This window comes from Helianthus annuus, chromosome 13, assembly GCF_002127325.2.
Source record: "Helianthus annuus cultivar XRQ/B chromosome 13, HanXRQr2.0-SUNRISE, whole genome shotgun sequence".
Lineage (NCBI taxonomy): Eukaryota > Viridiplantae > Streptophyta > Magnoliopsida > Asterales > Asteraceae > Helianthus > Helianthus annuus.
Genome location: NC_035445.2, coordinates 41,807,511 through 41,833,096, shown reverse-complemented (window position 1 = coordinate 41,833,096; position 25,586 = coordinate 41,807,511). Strand labels below are relative to the sequence as shown.

Below are 25,586 nucleotides of genomic sequence, written 5' to 3'. Positions count from 1 at the left end.
AACAATTGTGGCGCTAAATAGATAACAAATTTTAAGTAGAGAAGTGAAAGAAACAAAAAAACACTTGTATGTACTCTTTTAACTATGACACAAACCATGAAACTCTATATCTGGTGCAAAAAATATGCTTTTTGATAAAAGCATATGCATGATTTATAGGAAAATTATACCTATTATCTTATTTTGACCAGATTTTGAAAAACTCTAAAAAAATGCCATAAGTTTTAATAATTGATGAAACACTGGTTAACACAAGGTTATCCAGCTGGGTTGTCTTGTATACTAGGGTTCAATCTCTTCCACCACTCACCAATTGTTGGATTCCTGTAAAACAGAACACCGGTGACTCGCCATAATGAGGGGAATAGATGGGTTCACCTTGTGACCACCTTCCGGCGTGAGAATAAGTACTGTTCTGAGGAGAATAGTGTGTGTTGAAGGTAAAATAGAGAGAGGAGAATGTTCAACCTGAAGGAGGAGTCCTCTATTTATAGCCAAAGGATGAAGTAGGAGGAGGAGACCTGCCAGCTGGCCAGCGGGTGACAACTGTCCGACAAAGGGGAATATCCTCCTTGTCCCCTCTGCTGTCGTCAGGGTAGTAGGTGACGTGGCGTGCCCCCATTTGTCCAACTGGGCGTACTATGGCAGTGACTGTCGGTCTATCCTCCAAATATCTTGCAGGTCCAGTTGGCGTCCACCCATCTTCTTTGTCACCTGCGATTTCTTCCAGAAGCTTCTGGATGCATCTTGCTGATGTGGGCGTCGAGTTGGAGAAAAGTGGTGTGGTCTCTGCCATGTGTGCATGGATTTGGGACGATACCTCTTGAGTAATCAATTTCATAAAGTATATTTTACTTCCACGAAATAATATTTGGTCGACAAAATAGCTACCAGTTGGCAAAACTGAAATATAATATTTTGTTAAAAAAGTTGTTTATTTATAACATCTTCCTCACTTAAAATTAAATTATTAAAGTGCCTTACAATAAAGAAAAGAAAAAAAAATGATTAGGTACGTATAAAGGCACTAACCGATCATAAAGTTAATATTAAGAATCACAAAACACGCAACTTATCATAAAAGTTATATTCCACTTATATATAAAATGATCTGAAAAGTCACAAAACTTGCAAACTTTGAAAATATTACTTTTAGGCCGAAAGCTAAATAGAATAATTTAAGATTGTGAACCAAATAAAGACAATGGAAAAGTGGATTAGTTTTTTACTTTGTCTGTTTTAAGTAGCCCTCTAAAAAGGTTTAGTTAAAGTTATATGATAATTACATAAAACACAAGATTGTGACATGATTTATAGTAGTCACATGATAACATATAAATATCCACACACTTTTCCAAATGGTTTATATGATGGCCACACATGTTAAAGAAAGTGCATTTCACGAATTTACCCCTAATATTTTTTTGCCAACGGTTAAAATGGGGCATGATAAGAGTTGTGTTATAACATACACACTCTATATTACTTTTCATGTATGTAACATACAAAAAAAAAGAGAAAATTACCATTTTAGTCAAGAATAAAGTCAACTTACCAATTTAGCCAAGTGATGCGTCTTTGGAAGGATCGTCTCTAATCCCAAGGCGGCTGATGCCTCTTTTTGTTCCTTTTTTGTGTCTGCCACTCTCCAATCGACACGTGTAGCAATGATTAATACATCCAGAGTGACGCATGCGAAGCCTCTCATAAGAGGCAAGGTATCCGGCTTGCGTCTGGCTTCCAAAAAAACTCAGCTTTTAATGTGTCCGTACAAGACCCGTCGGATGAGTCTGTAACGCAACAAAATGTCAGTTTTTCAGACGCATCACATGAGTCGGCGACGCATCCTTCGCGTTTTTATCAGACCCATCACATCAGTCGCTGTCACAAATCTTGTGGAAGATCTTGAAGTATTTGCGACGCTTACCATGCGTCGCTAACGCATCCAACTTAAGTATTTGCGACGCACTCATACCCCATCACATCAGTCGCTGTCACACATGTTTTGGAAGATCTTGAAGTATTTGCGACGCTTACTATGCGTCGCTAACGCATCCAAGTTAATTTTTTTTTAAATACCGGTTTATCTTAAAGTTTTACTACTGATTGAATTTTACTTTACTTTGAACGGTTACTTTCGTGTATTATGGCGGTTAGATTTGTGGTTTACACCGGTGGCAAGTGGGAATTCGTTGACGGTAGGCGTGAGTACGTAATGAAAGCTGATTCTCTTATACGTGGGTTTGAAACTAATTTAGCCAAAATTTCGTATGATACCTTTTTTAAAAATGTGTGTGACTTTTGTGGTTTTCGAAATATCACACGGTTATCCTACAAGATGTCTGATTATTCTGAACCTATAGATACTATAGATGATTCAGATCTTTTATTTTTTTTTCAAACTGAGGGAAAATAATCCGTATGAACTTTTTAAACTATACGTGGTGCAAGAAGTTGGTGTGGGTTCTTCTTCTTGTGCTCCTACGTTTGAATATAAATGCCCCGATTTAAATGATTGTGTTTTTTCAAACGATGAAATTAATGCTAGCGATAAACTAGAATTTATTGATAATAAAGATAAATGTCGATTTTATGAAGGCTACACCTTTCGTAACAAGCAGGAAATGAAAATCGAACTAGGAAAGATGTGCTTATCCGAATCTTTTTCGTATAAAGTAGACAGGTCATCAAAGACCCGTTATGAAGTATCATGTGTTGTCGAAAATTGTGAGTGGAGTTTCAAATCCGCTAGTCGGCAATCTTGTGATGTTTTCTACGTTAAATCTTTTAACAACAAACATACGTGTTCTAAGACGCAGACACATCCACACATGCGTCAGGCTAACCCAATGGTTGTGGGTAGCATGTTAAAAGAACAATTTCAAAACTCTGGTCGAATTTACCGCTGCCCTGAAATAGTCAAAGATCTTAGAATAAAAGAAGGAGTCAATATAACTTATATGCAAGCGTGGCGAGGAAAAAACAATGCATTACAACTTTTGCATGGAAATTCAGCAAGTTCTTTTGCTGAACTTCCTATTTACTGCTACAATTTGGAGAAGGCTAATCCAGGAACAGTGACGCACATATTGACTGATTCGGAGGATCGTTTTGAAATGGTATTTGTCGCCCTAGGTGCCGCGGTAAGTGAAGCATTAAATTTTCTAGTAATAACCGAACTAAAATGTTAATTTTATTCTATGTAACAAATTATTAATGTTAATAAAATGTTAATTTTCATCTATCTAACAAATTTTTAGTGTTAATATTTATTGATGTTTATTTTCATCTATCTAATAAAATGTTAATTTTCATCTATCTAACAAATTGTTAATGTTAATGTTAGATTCGTGCCTTTGTAAGAACCTTAAGACCGGTCATTATCATAGACGCGGCCCATTTGAAAGGTGATTTTAAAGGAACGTTGTTTTTGGCTGTGGGCATGGACGGAAACAATCAGATTTTGCCTGTTGGTTACGGGATTGGTAAATCCGAAGACGGTAATTCGTGGACTTGGTTCCTTTCAAAACTTAAAGATTGTATTGGCGAGCATCCAGAGTTGGCAATCATTTCTGACCGAGCACCTTCTATACAATTAGCCGTAAGGGCCGTGTTTCGACAAGCGTTTCACGGGTTGTGTTGTCGTCATTTAATGGTTAACCTTAAATTACCAAAAAAATGGAAAACGTCTCTATGGTGGCAGACTTGCAAATCTTACCGGCTATCAGATTTTGAGGAGTCTTTCAACGCGTTATGTGCCGCAGTTCCGAGACTAAGGAACACTCTTATGACAATTGGGTTTGAGAAGTGGTCAAGAGCACATTGTCCTGTTAAAAGATACCATTATTGTAAGGCCCAAATTTCATATTCCGAAAATGACTATTATCATACTATTATTTAACAAGATTCGGGCATGACCCGTTCGTAATAAGAACAATTCCCTGTAAGACTAACGTGTAATAACATAAAATACGACACAACGGAAAATAAGAGCCCAAAAATTTCGTTCTTTACTAGACATAATACTTACATGAAGGTTCCAAGACAAAAATTCATACACTCATTAAAAAGGAATTCACTACGTCCCGTTATATTAATACTTCAAGACCTATATTTTTTTTTGTCAAATTATGTGACTGATCCTTCCCGTACAACCATCGCTCTTGACTCGATCTTCAAACCTTCTTTTCTTCGTAATGATGCTAAGTCCACGCCATCTGCATTCACCACATACATATACATCGGTTAGATACAATGGCATCACTCCTAAACTAGACCTATGTAATCAATAGCCAGTCCGCGTTCCTTCTTCCCATACTAATCCCCATGAATAAGCTTTCCGTGTACATTCGTGCATTCCAAATTCTTTAACCCTGATAGCGACGTTAAAGGAATACCTGCATTCTCATTTCATACTCAAGACAATGGTTTAGTAACTTATTACTTCAACTGATTTAAACTGTATAAACACATACACGAGGTTAGTTCGCTAATAAGCAATACATCCTATTTCAATCATATTCCTATGCATGGGACTTAATACTCAATTTGATAACCCGTCCCCAAATCCTTTAATCTACTCGCATTCTCGCTTCGACTACCGGCTTGTGTGTTTAATGTTTCTTTACCCGTAACCCCGGGCTTAGCACTTATAGAATTGTGCACCCATTTACCCGGTTTGCACCTATTATTGCTCAACCCGTTGATTTGTCTATCATAAATCCTTATTATAGATTTTTTCATCTCGAACTTTCATATATCATCAATATATATGATTTATGTATTAACAATTAACAACAACAAAACGTTTCGTCGCATACCTGGCTCGAGTCAACGCATAGACCCGTTTTATACCTCGCTTTATTAGCCGAAACTTTATGGCGACGCAATTATCCAAATTGCTATTCGTTCCTATGAACAAGTGACTTGCCAACCAAACATTAGTCGAATTTGTCAAATGGTATTATTACTACCATTTGGCCCGTGTGGTCTGACTGACCAAATATTGATGTTTACAAAACTTGATATTTTAATTTCAAATTCACGCATACGACCCATTTCGGATTTTACCCCGCTATTTCTTTTATTAGTTACACTATAAGGTAACCTTAACGAAAACTCATTAAATCTTAGTCATTCATGACTAAATTACCAATTTGCCCTTTTTACTATTAACCAATGTTTTTATCGATTATATCTATTCCGACATGTACCATATCGCGTCGGAAACCACATTTCGATTTTATCATATTTATAGTTCATAAAAACAAATTCATATTCTACAAAAGATGTAAGCTTACTTACTTTGTGTCCATTAGAGCTTCTTTGCGTACTTGACCCGTTTAACTCATTCTTCTCTAAGATCCCATATAGCTTGTGAAGAGTCGAGCTATTACATCATATCCATAAGATGATTAGTTTAGCCATCTAATATCATAATAACTAGACTTTATGGATTTTATTACCACATTTATCAAGATACTAGTTTTGGGTCAGCTTGACTTTTAGAAGTCACACCACTTATAGATAAGTATATCTTTCAACTATTACATACAAACACTTTAAACACACCTTAACAACTGTAAACATTCACCCGAAGCAATATTTAGTGTTTAGTAAATTGGTAACTAGAAAATCATATTTTTAAGTTCATAAAACACATTATTTTCATTGCTGCATTTTTCACGCAGCAGCTGTTCGGGGTCACTTTCCCCCTTTTTAATCACATAATCTGACTTCGACTTTCAAATAAGAATTGTGCTTCATTTAAATATCTTTCCAGGCATATAAAGAACACCTCCATACGATTTTTCTATGATTTTATAAGATTTTTGAAAGATCAGGTCAGAAACTAAATTATGTGTAAACAGCTTGCTGTCAAAACGAATTTACTAACTTTTCATGCTGTTTTGACCCACTAAATCTCATAACCAGCCTCTTATGACCAAATATGAAATGTAATATGCGAAACGAGCTTTTCAACGATATAAGGCTCGTTGTCTAACTCCTAATAACGAATGAGATACGGCATTTACAAGATGACTATCTAAGGCTGTCAAAAGTCACGAATTTACTAACTTTTCATGCTGTTTTGACCCACTAAATCTCATAACCAGCCTCTTATGACCAAATATGAAATTTAATATGCGAAACGACCTTTTCAACGATATAAGGCTCGTTGTCTAACTCCTAATAACGAAGGAGATACGGCATTTACAAGATGACTATCTAAGGCTGTCAAAAGTGACGAATTTACTAACTTTTCATGTTGTTTTGACCCACTAAATCTCATAACCAGCCTCTTATGACCAAATATGAAATGTAATATGTGAAACGACCTTTTCAACGATATAAGGCTTGTTGTCTAACTCCTAATAAAGAAGGAGATACGGCATTTACAAGATGACTATCTAAGGCTGTCAAAAGTGACGAATTTACTAGCTTTTTAACACAAACTTGAATCAATTCAAGTTTCATGTAGGCATTTTATCAAACACTTAATGAGCAACCATTTAACACATGATTCTTTAACAAGTCAAGATGGTTCTTAACCCTTTAAAACTTGTAGTTTTTGTCACACCCCGGCCGTGTATAACATGCAACCGCGGCGGAAACGCCGGGGAGTGTTGGGACAGAATTAATTGTTTCACAACTATGGCATACAAAGTTACATTTTATTTATTAAACACGAGTGTTACATCGTTTCAAAACAGGAAATGAAGTGTTTATAACATATTCAAGCTAAGTCTATCTTCGTTTTATGTCTCTAAGGCACAGGTCCGCCCTAGTGTCACAATCATCATCCTAAGCAATAGCTTCTGAAAACACATGTGAAAGTAGGTACGTCAGCAAAAAAATGCCTGTGAGATACATAAGTTTTGTGAAAATGAGATTCATGACTTGAGTTTAAAGAAAATGTTTAATAACAGTCAGTCATGAACCTTATAATTTGTTTTGTTTTGTAAATCGTATGAAAAACGATAAGATCAGATGATATGTATAAATGAAGTGTAAGGTTAAATGAATAACCTAGTAAAATGAGTTTGTATAAGATAAGTTGTTTATAAAAATAATGTCTTGTGAAGAATATGTTATTTGTGTAAAACGTAATATGTCTAAACTGAAATGATTTAGATAACGCTAAGATATGTAATATTATACAAGCATTTATATATAGGAAGTACCAGCGGCGTATCCACCATGTTTGTACCATATTACATACGCCACGTTACTCAAACCATTTACCCAAACCAACCACCATGTGAATTGTTCATGTATAAACCAATTGTCAGGTGTTATTGTGTGAACCATATCGAAATGTCTATGTTCAATGTAAACCACCAAGTATGTATATCAATGTCAAAATGTTTATGTTTAATGTAGATCATGTAATGTGTACCCAAAATATATCTTGTATGGTAAGTGAGATGTATCAACTAAACCATATGTAAAATGCACAAAACAAGGTATTGAAGTAAAACATGGTTTAAATCAACGTTATGTTTTGTGGAACAATGCATGCTATACTGATACAAACACTTATGCGGTATTGTGAAAATGCATACATCCAAGCCTTGAGACTGTGGCGATAAACCCTTAAACAAATTAAAGGTTTATCTAAGTTATGTATATCGAATTCGGTCATTCCTTCCAATCCAAACAAACCCAGGATTTCAGGAACGGGAGTTGTCAATTCCTATGGTACCACTACCTACTAACGAATGGCGTAGCTAATGTTAATGAATGTATTGTTCCATGTTAAACAAACCAAATGTCATACAAAAATGAAGGCATGTGATGTAAACAATTGTACTAAGTATGCACACAATGGGCATAAATAGCATGAAATGTAATGTGAAACAATGTACTAAGTACGCACACAATGGGCATACATAGCATGAAATGTAATGTAAAACAATGTACTAAGTACGCACACAATGGGCATACATAGCATGAAATGTAATGTAAAACAATGTACTAAGTACGCACACAATGGGCATACATAGCATGAAATGTAATGTAAAACAATGTACTAAGTACGCACATAATGGGCATACATAGCATGAAATGTAATGTAAAGCAATGTACTAAGTACGCACACAATGGGCATACATAGCATGAAATGTAATGTAAAACAATGTACTAAGTACGCACACAATGGGCATACATAGCATGAAATGTAATGAAATCATGTACTATAATGTACTAACGAACATAGCCGGTATATGATGTGAAAACATGGAAAGCATGAAAGGAACAAGTAGGCACATGTGTTTCACCCCAAAAAAGTTTAGGAAACAGTAAAAGATGGGGTTCAATGTACTCACCTGATATTGCTTTGAAGTCCTTGTATAACAACGAAATAATGCTAGAGATCACGGAATATCAAACGGCACCTAATAGGTAGCTATATTAATATACGGGACCAAAATCGGAAGGATCGGATAGTATGCGGGTTCGTAAACCAAACGAGTATGGAGACTCGTGTAATATGGTTTAACAAAGCCTACATACTAAAATGAAACCTAACCTAAGTGCTTATGACCCATTACGACCCGTTTAGGTAGCTTATGCTACCTTAACACGTCGTTCGCGTAGAACGCGTTTTGAACGCCTAACATCGTGACCACAAGGTATAACCTCGGAAGGTTACAGCTATGGTCACCTAATGTGTTTGGTCGGATCCTAATGATCGACCAAATGGGTCGGGTTCGAAAGTATAAGCGATTGTTTAGATCGCTTACCTTACGACCCTATATAAGCACTAAACTAAAAGTGACAAGCTAAGCATGTTAGAACATGCTTAACTAAGTTTAGAAAACAGGTTTGACATCAAAACAAACGGTTTTGGTGCTCACGAGTAGTTTGGTTACAAAATACGCAAGAATGCGCATTTTGGCCGAAACTACGACTCGTCACTGAGCCTAGATAACGTGGTAATCAGTAGGTATAGTCACTACGGACTATAACCATCGTGATCACGCTCACGTTATGAAGTTCCAATGAACTTCGTGTTGACCATAGGCTGGTCAACGCAGAAAGTCAAACAAAGTTTGACTTTAGCACTAGAAAGCGATTAAAAGAACGAAAGAACACTTACGAAGGGGTCCCCGAAAGCTAAACTTGATCCAGGAGCTCAGGTATGAAGCAATGGCATCAACTTAGAGCTCTTTGATCAGTTTTGTGGGTTTTAACACAAATGGGGGGGGTATTTATAGGAAAAAGCAAAGCCGTTAGGATCGTTTCTTGAATGTCGTGCCACGATCTTATGCGTACACTTGTCAAGATGTTGTGGTGGCTTATAATGACCTTAACTCTACAGATTGTGAAAGGGCATTGCCCTTTGGAGTGTTTGAAAGGCCAAGTTCAGCCAAGAAAACAAGTTTCTGCATCTGCAGGGGCCACGCGGCCCGCGTCAGCATACAGGCATAACCCAGGCGGGCCGCCTGGCTATGTCTGATCTGCACACACTTTCAGAATTGGCAGTTTTGGTCCCTGTTGCATTTTTAAGCCATTTCCGACACTTCTAAGGCCCGTAAAGCCAACTTTAAGGCCCTAAAATGATGCCTAAACATTGAGGACATGAAACATGCTCAAAAATATGTCGGATGTTGGTTCGTTTGGCCGTACGATCGCGATGTTCGGTTAATTACGACGGAATGCGCATAAGTGCGAAAAACGATCCAAAATGCGTGACGAATGGATTTTTCTCATGCCATACACTAAGGCATAATATTAGGATGCTTACATAAATTTTTGGATGTCCGGGTGTATTCAGAACGTAAGTTATGCGCGAAAGTGCAAACTTGTGCACTTTTGACACTTTTAGCCCCTGAATGATCCAAAAGTTTGTTTTAGCATACCAAACCCCTCAAAGCCTATTTCTAAGCTATGTAAAGGATATTTATGGTATGTTTAACTTATGGACATGTTCCGAAATGTTTGTTACAGTTCAAATTGGCTTACTTTCGCTGTTTGTCAAGTTTAGTCCCTGTAAGCGAATTAACTTGTTTTTGCCATACCAAAGCCTTCAAAACTTATTTCTAAGTTATGTAAAGGTTATTTAAGGTATGTTGAGTATATGTTGATGTTCCGGAGCATTTGTCGCATTAAACTGAGTACGTTTACGCACCAGTTTGCGTATAATTCTCCAGAAAGTGATGTAGAGTTTGAAATTGAACAAAAGTCAAAACATGAAAAATGTAAAACATAACCAAACAAACGTTGGGATCAAATAACATTGTCTTATTGATAATTGAACTGTTCGTAATGATTTCGAGCACAAATGTTACAGTCTCCCTACTTGTGGAAATTTCGTCCCGAAATTTATTTAGAGGAAACTTGTGGAAAAAGATGCGGATATTTTGCCTTCATTTGATCTTCGCGTTCCCAAGTAAACTCGGGTCCACGTTTAGATTCCCAGCGAACCTTGACCAAAGGAATGCGCTTGCGTTTAAGCCACTTGACTTCACGTTCCATGATTTCCACCGGTTTCTCAACAAATTTCAGTGTTTTGTCAACACGAATTTCGTCAAGCGGTATGTGGAGGTTCTCATCAGCTAAACACCTTTTGAGATTGGACACGTGAAAGGTTGGGTGAACATTTCCAAGTTCAGGAGGTAACTCAAGTCTGTAGGCTACCTTACCGATTCTTTCGACGATCTTGAATGGTCGAACGTATCTAGGTGCAAGTTTTCCTTTCTTTCCGAATCTGATCACACCTTTCCAAGGTGAGACCTTAAGTAATACACGATCACCGACTTGAAAATCCAAGGGCTTGCGTTTTAGGTCCGCGTAACTCTTTTGACGGCTTCTAGCTGTCTGAAGGTTATCACGAACTTTCTTAACCTTATCTGTTGTCTCTAAAATAAGGGCAGGTCCAGTAAGCTGAGCCTCGTTGATCTCACTCCAGCAGACTGGTGAACGAAATTTTCGACCATAGAGAGCCTCGAAAGGAGCCATGTTGATGCTGGAGTGATAACTGTTGTTGTAGGAGAACTCAATCAACGGAAGATGTGAATCCCAACTACCACCAAAATCGATCACACAAGCTCTAAGCATATCCTCCAGTGTCTGGATTGTTCTTTCAGATTGGCCATCCGTTTGTGGATGATAAGCCGTGCTCAGTTTAAGTTGGGACCCCATAGCAGATTGCATGGTTCTCCAAAAATGAGAAGTGAAACGAGCATCTCTGTCAGAAATGATGTTCAAAGGAACACCGTGTCGAGCTACAATTTCATCCACGTAGATTTGAGCAAGTTTGTCAGCCGAAAAATCCTCACAGATTGGCAAGAAATGCGCTGATTTAGTAAGACGATCAACAACTACCCAGATGGCATCGTGACCTTTCTTTGTGCGCGGGAGTTTAGTAATGAGATCCCTAGTAATGTTTTCCCATTTCCAAACTGGGATCTCTGGTTGCTCCAATAAACCGGAAGGACGCTGATGTTCAGCCTTCACCTTAAGACAAGTAAGGCATTTTGATACATATATGGCAATGTCTTTCTTCATACCAGGCCACCAATACTGAATACGAAGATCCTTATACATCTTTTCTGAGCCAGGATGAATAGAATAACGAGACTTATGGGCTTCATCCATAAGCAAGGTACGAAGATTATCTTGGCTTGGGACCCACAAACGGTCCATGAAGTAATACGATCCATTGTCCTTTAATTCTAGAGCAGGCGTTATGTGATAAGGAAATTCCTTATCCATCAAACCTTGTGAAACGCAAGCTTGTTGAGCCTGAGAAATACGTGCTTGGATATCGGATTGAGCTTGAATAACAGATTGGACACGAACACAATGAAGCTTAGTACGTTCCTTGCGACTCAAAGCATCGGCCACGACATTCGCCTTACCAGGATGGTAGCGAATTTCGCAGTCATAGTCATTTAGAAGTTCAACCCAACGTCGTTGCCTCATGTTGAGCTCTTTCTGATTGAAGATATGCTGAAGACTTTTGTGGTCCGTGAAAACCACACATTATGTACCGTACAAATAGTGTCTCCAGATCTTAAGAGCGAAGACAACTGCACCCAACTCAAGATCATGAGTGGTGTAGTTCTTCTCATGTATCTTCAACTGCCTTGATGCGTATGCTATGACTTTGTTTCTTTGCATCAGGACGCAGCCAAGACCTAATTTAGATGCGTCGCAATAAACGACGAAATCATCATTACCCTCAGGCAATGTTAGGACAGGCGCGTCGCAAAGCTTTTGTTTCAAAGTCAGAAACGCTTCCTCTTGTTTGACTCCCCAATCAAATGGCTTGTTCTTCTGAGTTAGAGCAGTTAGAGGAACTGCAATCTTTGAGAAGTTCTCAATGAAGCGGCGGTAATAACCCGCTAGACCAAGAAAAGAACGAACTTCTGTAGGAGTAGTAGGTGTATCCCAATCCTTAATCGCACTGATCTTGGAGGGATCTACATGAATACCTTGTTCGTTGACAATATGTCCTAAGAATTGAACTTCTTTAAGCCAGAATTCACACTTGGAGAATTTGGCGAAAAGTTGCTCTTTCTTTAGGAGTTCCAAAGTAAGACGAAGATATTGCTCATGATCAGCTCGCGTCTTAGAATAAATCAAGATGTCATCAATGAAAACGATGATGAACTTATCCAAATAAGGCTTGCAGACCCTATTCATCAAGTCCATGAAAACAGCAGGAGCATTAGTCAAACCGAATGGCATGACTGTGAACTCATAACGCCCATAGCGAGTGCGGAACGCTGTCTTGGGAATATCTTCTTCATGCACACGAAGTTGATGATATCCAGATCGCAGATCAATCTTTGAAAAATAAGAAGCGCCTTGCAATTGATCAAAGAGATCATCAATGCGAGGTAGGGGATATCGATTCTTGATGGTGAGCTTGTTAAGCTCACGATAATCGATACACATCCTAAAAGATCCATCCTTCTTCTTTACAAATAGAACGGGAGCACCCCAAGGTGAAAAGCTAGGATGGATGAAACCTTTGTCAGAAAGTTCCTGCAGCTGTTTAGACAACTCTTGCATCTCGGACGGTGCAAAACGATATGGAGCTCTGGCAATGGGATTTGCACTAGGTACGAGATCAATACGGAACTCGAGTTGGCGTGCTGGGGGTAGACCAGGTAACTCTTCAGGGAAAACTTCTGAATAATCCCGAACGACAGGAATATCTTGAATAGACTTACCTTTGCCCTTATCTGCTACCACATGTGCCAAAAATGCCACATAGTTCTTTCGCAGATACTTCCGAGCTTTAAAACAAGACATGAGTTTGAGACCACCAGCAGGTTTCTCACCACGAACCTGTAGGATCTCACCTGACGAAAGCGGCATGCGTATGATCTTCTCAAAACAAACTATCTCTGCGCGATACTTGGCTAACCAATCCATACCCACAATAACGTCGAAGCTTCCAAGTTGCATAGGCGTGAGGTCAATAGGAAAAAGATGGTTGTTAAGGTTCAACTGGCAGTTGCGGAGAACAGAATCAAGAACAATGGGTTCACCGCTTGCCACTTCTACTGTCAATGGTTTACCTAGTTTCGTTCTAGACACTCGAAGCAATGGTTCAAAAGATAACGACACAAAACTCTTATCGGCACCTGAATCAAAAAGAACAGATGCTGGCTGATTATTAATAAGGAACGTACCATTCACCACATTATCATCTGCTTGTGCCTCTTGTGCGTTCATGTTGAAGACTCGACCTCGAGCCTGAGCCTGATTCTGATTGGCATTCTGATTCTGGTTGGCTAGTCTTGGGCACCGATTTCTTTAGTGGGTCAGATCCCCACAGTTATAACAAGCACCTGGTAGGTAGTTTGGTCGTGCAGCTTGACCCTGTTGCTGAGCAGGAGGCTGAGCAACTTGTTGAGCTGGGTTCCGAACTGCGCGATTTTGAGCAAACCGACAAACATCGGCAAGATGACCTGACTTCCCACAGTTAGTAAAGAAACGGCACTGATGTTGCGGCTGATGGTGGCTGTTGCATCTATTGCACAAAGGTGCATCCCTGAATAGGGCTTCTTCGCTGGAGGCTGTGCGGTTTGGTTGGGAGCTGCCTGGTTAACCTGAGCAGTGACCGCAAAATTTTGGGAAGCCTTACGCTTCCTTGACCCCCTTGAGGAACCAGAATCCTTTCCCTTCTTGTTTTGACCTTTCTTGCTATCTTCCTTGTCAGACGACTGTTTCTTGCCCTTGTCACCCTTCCTGTGTAATTTATTCTTCCGAATCTGCGACTCAGTCAATGTCGCTGATAACTCGATCGCCTGACGGAGTGTGGTAGGGTTACTACCAGTAATGATGTCTTGTACCGAGTCAGGAAGGCCGTCGATGTACCTTTCGATGGCCTTGTCGAGTGGGGCAACCATAGTCGGGCAAAGCAGACTCAACTCCTCAAACCTATCAGTATATGCCCTGTGCTCGCCACTATCTTGCTTTAAATCATCAAACTCTTTCTCCAACGCTCGTTGCTCATGACGAGGACAAAACTCCCTCATCATAAGAGCTCTCAGTTCAGCCCATGTCTGTGCTAGAGCAACATCTGCACCACGGTCTCTCATTACCCCATTCCACCATGTAAGAGCCCTCTTCTGAAACACGCTTGAAGAAAACTCGACCTTGCGATTATCCGGACACTGAACGTGGCGAAAAGTATTCTCAATGCTCTCAAACCATTGAAGAAGCCCAGTGACTCCCTCAGAACCACTAAACTTGAGTGGTTTAGCCGAGTTAAAATTCTTGAAATTGCATGGAGCATTGTTGTTGTTGTTGGCTTGGTTCCATTGAGCAAAGAGATTTGGGAATTGAGCAGCCATCTGCTGCGCAATAATTTCTGCCAGCTCGGCAGTAGCTATCTGGTTTTCGCGTCGAGGAGGCATTCTAAAAGAGGAAAACATGAAAGGAAACGAGTGAGATGATTGGGTGAAGAGGATGAAATGAAACAAAATCAACAAAAGCAAAGATGGTGGTTTGATACGTGGTTGTAACCGGTGCTCGTTATTGTGTAACTTGACGTTTTTACGTAAGTTTTAGTTTCGAATAGCCTACTTTTAATCAAGAATGGGTTTTGCAGGTTGATGGAGTTTAAGGAGCTTTTCGGGAGCTTTACGGGTCACCGGAGTGAAAACTGGACCACCGGAACGCGAAACGGGTCAACCGGGAGTAAGGGAAGCGAAAAAATAGAAAGTACAGTTTCTGGGCACCGTCGCCGACGCCCAGAAGGGCCGTCGCCGACGGTTGGTGCAATTTTCCGTAGCAACATTTGTCCGTAGACAGCGTGTTTGGCCGTCGGCCATTTCTGATATTGGACACACCGTCGCCGACGGACCAAAGGGTCGTCGCCGACGGCTCTCGGATGTTGAAAACGCGAATTTTTGTTTCTTTTGGTGTAGGAATGAGTTAAAAGAAGTTTTCACCAATCAATACGGGAGTTACACACTTTTTGGAGTTTGAAACTTGATCTTGGAGCCTTATTCACCTACCATTACATCTCCAATTCCATCTATCACTACATTCCCCATCCGAATCAAGAATCATCATCACCATCTACACAATCAAGCATTCCACAAACCTAATCCTTCCACCATCACCATCCATCACCAACCTTCATCATTCACCAATCATCCAATCAAGCTTCAAGATGACTCCATCCGCATCCCAAACATCCGGTGATCAAGTTGCATCAACCATGAGCGGCTAATCATCTCGGTTTCACCCCGGTGTAGGTAGTTATTAATTTTAGGGTTTCGAATTGTTCTTGTTTTAACTTAGTGACAATTTGTATTTGATTTTTGAAACTCTTGATAATAGTGTTACATTTGTTGCGAATTCGTGAATTGTCGAGCGATGTTAAAAGTTATGACTTCACGAAACGGTGATATGTAATTGTGCGTTATCATTGTTAGGATTTACTTGTGTTGATTACAAAGTGTCTTTTTGTCCGTTCTTCGGGGCGTTGATAGTTAGTAGCACCTAAGTCACGGTACACTAAATCCGTTAATCAAATGCATTTGAGTTAAAATTAAAACTTGTAGAAATCCTAGGTTAGCAATTACCGAAGCCGGGTGTGATTCCTTTTTATTATTATTGTTCTCGTATCCAAATTTCTTGCAATCATTAAAGTAGTAGTTGTTAATTAAGTAATTCAATTTCAGTAGTCCAAATTCACATCTCTCCACTAAACAAAAATATAAAAATATCTGGCAAGCTTCATAATTGTGACAATTCTTTATAATTCGGTCAAATCCATACACAAACCACATACTCTTCGGGGTTCGACCCCTTGCTACCACTAGCTATTTGTTAAGGGTAATTAGGGCATATAAATATTATCTTTGACCGGAGCACGACACTCCGATCAAATTTTGGCGCCGTTGCCGGGGAGTGCGTGCGCTTTGTGTTTGGATATTGTTTGAATTTTTTGTGATTAACTGTTTAATTTGTTTAGCTTTCTTTTTGTATTTGTCTTTTTCCTTGTTACGCGGGGTGTGTTACTTGTGCAGGTTACAGGTAGTGCATGCATACGCGGAACTCCGGGAGGACTTCACCTTTAGTCTACGAATCGGAAATCGAAAGACTCGCAAGAAGGAACCTAGCAAGCCGGTTAGAAGCAACTCTTGCTTCTAATCAAACCAACCAAACACCACCACTCACACCGACCCTTGAAACCGATTCAATGGCAAACCACAACTCCAACCAAGACTTTAATCCTAATCAAAATCTCCATCCAAATCAATTCCAATCCCGAGGAACCTTTTATCCCGCCCAAAACACCCAACCTATACCTCAAGAACAACCGGGTGGTAACACCAACGCTAGACCACCCACTCCACCTTTCCGAAACCAAAACACTAACAACACCCAACGAACACCTCAACAACAAACCCTTCACCGACAAGCATCATTACCTATCAACCTTGATGATCGGAATGTCAATTCCGATCGAAGAGGTAACCGTGATCACGGCAATCCCGCAAATGAAGACCCGTTCTTCAACATCGACGATTTAAGGAATGCAATCCCCGATGATGAACCGTATAGTGTTCCCGGTTATTAATCGTCGGAACATGTAAGCATTCATACGGAAAATTCGGACGATGGGGGTTACTACGATGATCGGGTTAACGATGATGAAGATTGGGGCTACGTGAATAGGGGAAACATCTACAATGCTAGAAGGTATGATGATGAGGAATTTGGCTACCAAAATGCCAACTATGTTGGGGACGATGAATACGGTTATAGAGGTGGAAGAAATGATGGTTATGGGAACAACCGTCAACCACGAAACAATAACCAACGGAACCGGAATGATGGGTTTTATAATAATCACAATGCAAACCCTAACCGGATTCCTCGTTTCGTGGGAGGTGGTAACCCAAGGGATAATCGAAGGGAGGATCGAAGAGGTGAAAGAAGGGATAATAGAAGACCGGTCGACCAAGAAGTTAATGGTCCACAACGCCGTCAACAACCTCCACGGGGAGTAAATGACCGTTTCCGACCGATAGTGACTGAGAATAATTCTCCGATAGTATGCGAAAGGAGGATGTTTGATTGTAAACCGCATTACATCAACATACTTCCTCACTTCAATGGGAGGTCCAATGATGAACCATACACACATTTAACGGAGTTCTCTTCCATTTGTGATACTATTGGGGGGCACAATTTCACACTAGAGGAAGTTAAGCTTCGGTTATTTCAATTTTCGTTGAAAGACAAGGCAAAACAGTGGTTCCTCACACTTCCGGCCAACAGTATTCGAACTTGGGAACAAATGCAACAAGCATTTTTGGACGAATACTATTCTATGGCAAAGACTGACGATGCTAGAGATGAAATTCGGTCGTTTCGTCAACTTTCGAGTGAGCCTTTACATGAAGCATTTACTCGATTCAAAGAGCTAATGAGGAGATGCCCACATCACCAAATAGAAAAATGGGAGTTGGTGAAATGCTTTGTAAGGGGTTTGGATGATGCGACTTGGAATCGTCTAGAGTCAACAAGCAATGGTACACTCTTGAGCAATCATGAAGAGGATGATTGGGAATTTTTGGAAAGGATGAGCAAGCGATCCAAGGAAAAAGAATCGGCCGATAGAGCAAAAAGACATCCAGTTTCCCGGTCACTCCCCGATCTCGATTCCAAAAACCGGATCTCCACCCTAGAACGGGAAATTGCTCAACTGAAGAAGAAGAAGAAAGAAGTGAATGCAGTTCAATTCGAGGTTTGTGAGGAGTGTGGTATATTGAACATAGAGCGGAACAATGTCCAACGGGGTCGAGTGGTTACACTGAAGAAGTCAATCAAGTGTATGGAGATAGAAAACAGTATGACATGAACTCCAACACTTACCATCCGGGTTTGAGAAATCATCCCAATTTTCGATACGGCAACGCTTCAAATCAAATGAACCCGAATTTCCAGTCGGGTAATCAAGGAGGAAGTGGGTCATCATATCAAAACCGTCAAGGTGGTAACCAAGGAGGTTACCAACGAAATTACAATCAAGGGTACCAAGGTGGGTACCAAAAGAATTACAATAACCAAGGCGGTAACGAAAGTGGGTCAAACAACCAAACCGGTGGTGATGACTTGAGTGCCAAGATGGATGCTTTGCTAAACATGCAAAAGGAGACTCACAGTGATGTAAAAGAGATAAAGAAGGCAAACGAGATTCGAGACAAAGCACACGAGGCATTGGCGAAACAAGTGGGTCAACTAGCGGAAGAAGTGGCCCAGATAAAGGGAAGCATGGGGAAGCTCCCAAGTGACACCACGGTAAACCCTAAGCATCAAGGGTCGAGCTCGAAAAACCCACGTGAGGTACACTTAAGTGAAATTTCTTTACGTAGTGGCCGAGTCATAGATAATGGTGTTAAACCACCATCCCCCCAATTTGTTGAAGGGGTGGTGGAAGATACGAGTGAAGATGAGCGTGAGGATGGTCAAACGGGTCAAAATAAAAATGACTTGAAAAAGAAAAACAACCCACCCGTTGGGACCATCCCCGTCCCCAAGGCTAAGGAAAAGGGTGTGGAGGCTAATACCGCCCCTTATCCCAAAGCATTGAAGGGACCCATGAAAAAGGTTGTAAACAAAAGAGGTCCACAACAAGAAGAGTTGTTGGAAATTTTCAAACAAGTCAAAATCAATTTACCTCTTTTGGATGCAATTAAGCAAGTACCGTCGTATGCTAAGTACTTGAAAGATTTGTGTACCCAAAAACGCACTCACAAATTTCCAAAAAAATTAGATTTAACCGAAAATGTGAGTTCGATTCTTTCGGGTGCACTTCCACCTAGCTCCAAGATCCGGGTGCGCCTATCATTTCAATTCAAGTAGGCGGTTTTAAAATCAACCGGGCACTTCTAGATCTTGGAGCTAGCGTAAGCATTCTACCGGGTAGCTTGTATGACCAATATGAATTTGGTCCACTTCAATCGTCGAACACCACCGTGGTGTTAGCCGATTTGACACCCAAGCTACCCCGTGGAGTTGTTTCGGATGTGATAGTGAAAATCGAGGATTTTTACTATCCGGTGGACTTTCTAGTACTTGATTATGTGGCCAAGGACCCAACCAAACAACCTACGGTGATTTTGGGTCGACCGTTCTTAGCAACTGCAAATGCTCAAATTGACTGCAGAACAGGAACGGTTGACATGACATTTGGAAACCGAAGGTTGAGGTTGCATGTTTTTTCCGGACTTATGAGCCCTCTAGTTGATGATGAATGCTATATGGCAGACATTGTTGACACGTGTATACCTCTTTGCGACACCGTCGTTTATGGGGAAAACACAATGGAGGATTGTTATATGTTTGACAGGTCACAGGTTGAGGTGGAGCAAAGCATGGACGAGGAAGTAAGGAGTTTGGAGGTGCTTGCGGTTAGAGAAGGAAAACCGACATGGACGCACCAAGTTGAAAGCTTACCAGAGAGCATTGACACTAAGTTGAAGCCGTCATTAGTAGAGCCTCCGGAAGTTGAATTGAAGGCATTGCAAAGCATCTCAAGTATGCTTACGTTGGAAAAGGCAATACCCTCCCGGTTATTATTGCATCGAATTTAACCGTGGAGCAAGAGAAAAAGTTGATGGAAGTGTTGCTCACCAATCGGGCGGCGATTGGATGGACCATTGCGGATTTGAAGGGTATTAGTCCCTCGGTGGTGATGCACAAAATCATCACAGAAGAGAATGTGACCCCTGTTCGAGATGCACAAAGGCGGTTAAATCCGAACATGCGGGAGGTCGTGAAGAAAGAAGTGTTGAAGTGGCTGGATGCGGGTATCATTTACCCGATCTCGGATAGCCAATGGGTGAGCCCAACACAGACGGTTCCCAAGAAAGCGGGTATACAAGTCGTCAAAAATGACGCAGGTGAAGAGGTAGCCACCCGGCCGGTAACCGGGTGGCGAATTTGTATTGATTATAGGAAGTTGAATACCGCAACTTCCAAAGATCATTTTCCGTTACCTTTCATAGATCAAATAGTTGAGAAATTGTCGGGGCAAAAATTTTATTGCTTCTTAGATGGTTATTCCGGTTATAACCAAATTGCCATCCATCCGGAAGATCAATCAAAGACTACGTTTACATGTCCCTACATTCGCATTTAGGCGAATGCCGTTTGGATTATGTAACGCTCCCGCCACCTTCCAAAGGTGCATGATGAGTATCTTCTCCGATATGGTGGGAAAGTCTTTGGAAATCTTCATGGATGATTTCTCAATTTTTAGATCATCCTTTGAGACTTGTTTGGACCAACTAGATAAGGTGTTGAAAAGATGTGTTGAAACTAGTTTGGTCTTAAGTTGGGAAAAGAGCCATTTTATGGTTCAAGAGGGAATTGTGTTGGGACACGTGGTGTCAAGTCGTGGGATAGAGGTTGATCGTGCTAAGGTACAAGTCATATCTACTTTACCATATCCCACGACCGTTAAAGGTGTTAGGTCGTTTTTAGGTCATGCGGGGTTTTATAGGCGGTTTATTAAGGGTTTTAGTGATATAACAAAGCCTTTATGTAATTTGTTGCTAAAAGACCAACCGTTTGATTTCAATGAAAATTGCCAAAATGCTTTTAACAATTTAAAAGAGAAGTTAGTGGAGGCCCCAATCTTGCAATCGCCAAATTGGTCTTTACCTTTTGAGATTATGTGCGACGCAAGTGATTATGCGGTGGGGGCCGTGTTGGGACAACGGGTTGACAAGAAACCCGTTGCCATATACTACGCAAGTAAGACTCTTTCGGATGCACAATTGAACTACACCACCACCGAAAAAGAGCTACTTGCGGTGGTATATGCATTGGATAAATTTCGGTCTTATATATGGGGTAGTAAAGTGATTATTTACTCTGATCACACTTCAGTTAGGTACCTCATGGAGAAGAAAGATGCAAAGCCGAGGTTAATCCGATGGGTGTTGTTGCTCCAAGAGTTTGATTTGGAGATACGGGACAAGAAGGGTATTGAGAATGTGGTAGCGGACTACTTGTCCCGGTTGATGGTGGAAGATGATCCGAAAGCCTTAGAAATCAATGAGTCTTTCCCAGATGAGCATATAATGAAATTAGATAAATTGCCATGGTATGCTAACATTGTCAATTATCTTGTTACAGGTGATATGCCGGCACATTGGGATAGACGGAAAAGGCAACACTTCATGTCCCAAATCAAGTACTATCGGTTGGAAGAACCGCATTTGTGGAAGGAGTGTGCGGATCAAGTTATAAGGAGATGCATTGATGATGAAGAGATTCCGAGCGTGTTGCAGCATCTACATTCGTTTGCATGTGGTGGTCACTTTAGTGGTCACAAAACAGGTCACAAAGTGTTGAATAGTGGCCTTTATTGGCCTACTATTTTCAAAGATGCAAACGAGTTTGCCAAAAATTGCATAGAGTGTCAAAAATTAGGGGGTATATCAAAAAGGGATGAGATGCCCATGCAACCAATCCTTGTAGTCGATGTTTTCGATGTATGGGGTATTGATTTCATGGGCCCATTCCCCAATTCCTATGGCAATTTGTATATCTTGGTGGCCGTTGACTATGTGTCAAAATGGGTCGAAGCAATAGCCACCAAGACAAACGACCATTCCGTAGTATGCAACTTTGTCCAAACCAATATTTTCTCAAGGTTTGGGATTCCTCGTGTCATCATAAGTGATGGAGGATCTCATTTTAAAAATTTTCGGTTTGGAAAACTTTTAAAACGGTTTGGTGTTGACCATAGGATTGCTACCCCCTATCACCCGCAAACAAGCGGGCTAGTTGAGGTGTCAAATAGGCAAATCAAACAGATTTTGCAAAAGACCGTGCGGGCGGACCGTAAGGATTGGTCAATTAAATTGAACGATGCTTTATGGGCCTACCGAACGGCACATAAGACACCCATAGGCACTACACCTTACCGGTTGGTCTACGGTAAAAACTGCCATTTACCGGTTGAACTTGTGCACAAATCGTTATGGGCTATTAAAGAGGTTAATGTGCAATATAATGGTGCAGGTAAGGAACGGAAGCTCAAGTTGTGTGAATTGGAGGAGCTAAGGGAGATGGCATATGAATACGCATCTCAATACAAGGATGGAATGAAGAGGGCGCATGATGCCAAGTTGAGAAAGAAAGAATTCGAGGTGGGTCAAAAGGTGTGGCTTTACAATTCGAAGCTCAAATTCTTTCCCGGGAAGCTCCGGAGCAAATGGATGGGACCCTATGTTATCACCCGGGTCGGACAATTGGGTGATGTTACTATCGAGGACCCGAAGGACGGGGTAAGGCAAACGGTAAATGGTCATCGACTAAAACCGTTTCTCGATGGTAACGAGAAAGTGGATGAAAATAAAGAATTGGTGAGCTTCGTGGCAAGCTTTCCAATTTATGAGGTCGAATGAAAAGGACCGGTAATACTTGGTGTAAAGTTATGTATAACTATTTAATTGTTTGCGTATTTGGATGTGAATCGTTTCCGTTTCATACTAACCTTTCTTGATTGTGTGAAGTTCGGGCACTCCAAACGGGTCATGAAGATACAAGGTATATTTTAGACTTGATTTGGTGCATTGAGGACAATACACGAATTTTTGGGGGGTGGTAGGACCGTTGACGGTTATTTTGTTTATAAACTTTAACTTATAAAAATTCATAAAAAGATTTTTAATAAATGTTAGGAATTTTTTAGTGTACATAGGCTCTGTATTAAAAAGTCATAATTTTCCTTCATTTTTCAAAAAAAAAAAAAATTGAAATTGAAAATGAAAAATTGAAAAATATAAGAACCGTCGCCGACGGTGTTCTTGGGCGTCGCCTACGGCCCCCTAAAGTGTCCGTAGATGGTTTTTGGCCGTAGACAGCGACTTAGGCCGTTGCCACTCAGATAAAATTCGTGAACCGTCGCCGACGGTGGTTATGCCCGTCGCCGACGGTGCTTTAATTCTCACCCGACGCTGCTCGTGGTTAAGTACCTAGAATCGAACCCAAACCTTTCCTTAACCTTCATAACTCATCCCAAACTCGTTTTTAACCTCCCTTGTGACTTAAAAAACCATACCATATCATTCCTACATCCATTCAACTCCAACCTAAGCAGATCCATACGTTTCATCTCTCTCTCCACTTCACCTTCTTCCCCAACTTCTCTCTAGAACCCTAATTCTTCTCTTCTCCATAACTTTCTCAATCCTTAACCAAATCACTTGATTCTTGAGTCTATCCTGAGTGATTTTCAGAGAGGAACAAGACCCCCATAACCAATTTCATCAATTCTTGCTCGTTTGCAAGATTTCTGGACGTGCGTTTTAGGGTTTTGAAGAGTGTTCATCCAAGTTCTTGTTTTACACTTTTCTTTAGTTCTTCTTGTCAATCTTCATCAAAGGTATGACTTTTCACTTAAATTATGCTTTAATTTCATATGTGTTGTTGATTTCTTCCGAAATTTTAAGCTTATTGTTTAAGAGTAGGTTGTTTATCACAATGTAGTATGTGTTAGTATGAATTTAAGGATGTTTGTTTGATTTGGGATGGATTTGAGCATACTTTAGCTTTAGTGATGTGATTACACTAAAACTTTGGCATGATTGAACATAGTAGTAATGTTAAACATTGTTGAAACCATGATTTTCTTTTGAAAAATCTTAGGATTAAGCTTGTTGGGTTAGTATAGATGATAAAATGAGCAAGTTTGAAAGTTTAAAAAGGCGATTTTACATCTAAACTTTGATTGAAGTTCAACATTGCATACCATGTTCAAAGTTTGAGATTGTTGAAGGTTGGAATGTACTAATTGTTGTTGTCTTTGTCTTGTGATTGTAGCCATGTTCCGAGGGGGAAAGAAAGCAAAGACTTCCGGTCAAGGTTCATCTTCGGGAGCCGGTTCGGGCTCCGGGGTATATCAGAGACGTTGGGAACATCTTAGTAACGTAGAAGAGGGCGATGGGCAACTGGAAAGACAAGATTGGAAGTGGGAAGAGGCTAAGAACAGTGGGTCGGCCTCGGCATGGAAGGAAGAGAAAACAAAGGCTCTTTCTAGATACAATAATAAGAGGTTGGAAGCCAAGATGTGGAAAATGAAAATGGTTACGGGCATTTCAAAACCCGTACCCGACAGGGCGGTTTGTGAACGTACGGTGGATGTTGAAGAGTTTAGGAAGATTGGTATAGTGCAAAGGTTTGAGAAACTTGGTTGGGAACGGGTGATTGACTGGTGTGATGACATCACCACTCGCGTATACTTGGGGGCAGTTTGTGAGTGGCTATCCACCCTTCGTTTTGAAAACTCTGATAGACCGGCTCATAGGTGGAAGTTGATTGGTAACATTGGAAAAGCTCAAATGGTCATGTCCTTCGAGCATATGAATGCTATTGCGAGGTTTGATTCACTTGGGGTCGATGCGTATGACTATTATGGGTATGATCAGTTTTTGGACAACAAGAAAAAAGATGCGGACCCAGTGAGGCTTTTAGAGGATACATTAACCGGTTCTGGGGGTGCAGGTAATGCAAGGGCTGATTTGTCTCTGATGGGAAAGATATTGCAAGGTATCTCGTTGGAGAACATTATGGTACGGTTAGGAGACCGTGGAACGGTGAAGGCACCCGACTGTCGGGTTGTGCATGCATTATTATATGGGACGCCTAAGCTCTCGTAGCGTCAAATTGTTATGATTAACACCTGGGACACACGGGAATCGTTTGTAACACCCCAAAATGGGTTTGATAATTTAAACTCGGTTAATATAAAGGAACCGGGTAAAATACCGTTTAGGGTAAAAACGGAACCGTAAATAAAAGTTGACTATAAATATTTAACCAAGTGGTGACATGTATATAAGTAACAAGATAACGAGTGTAAGTCTCATTATTAATTGAAACGGAGTTTAAGGGACCAAAACCGTTAAAAAGGGAAACCTGATTTATTAAATAAAGGAAAACACACACACACACACTTGGTGTGTGCGTGGAACGATCAGGAAGAAGAAGAACAAGGGTTCAAACCCTTGTTCTTGATAAATCTTCAAATTGAAGGGTGGAATGAGGTCCAAATTCACAACTGAACATGAATTAACGATCACCTTCAC

At 40.4% G+C, this 25,586-nt stretch overlaps 1 protein-coding gene across 1 annotated transcript; it reads left to right on the top strand.

Moving 5' to 3' along the window:
• The first annotated feature begins 2,372 nt into the window (after positions 1–2,372).
• On the top strand, positions 2,373–3,901 carry LOC110900748. Its single transcript, XM_022147614.2, has 2 exons — positions 2,373–3,143; positions 3,347–3,901. Exons 1-2 carry the CDS (start codon positions 2,373–2,375, stop codon positions 3,899–3,901), a joined length of 1,326 nt encoding a protein of 441 aa, XP_022003306.2.
• The last annotated feature ends 21,685 nt before the right edge of the window (positions 3,902–25,586 follow it).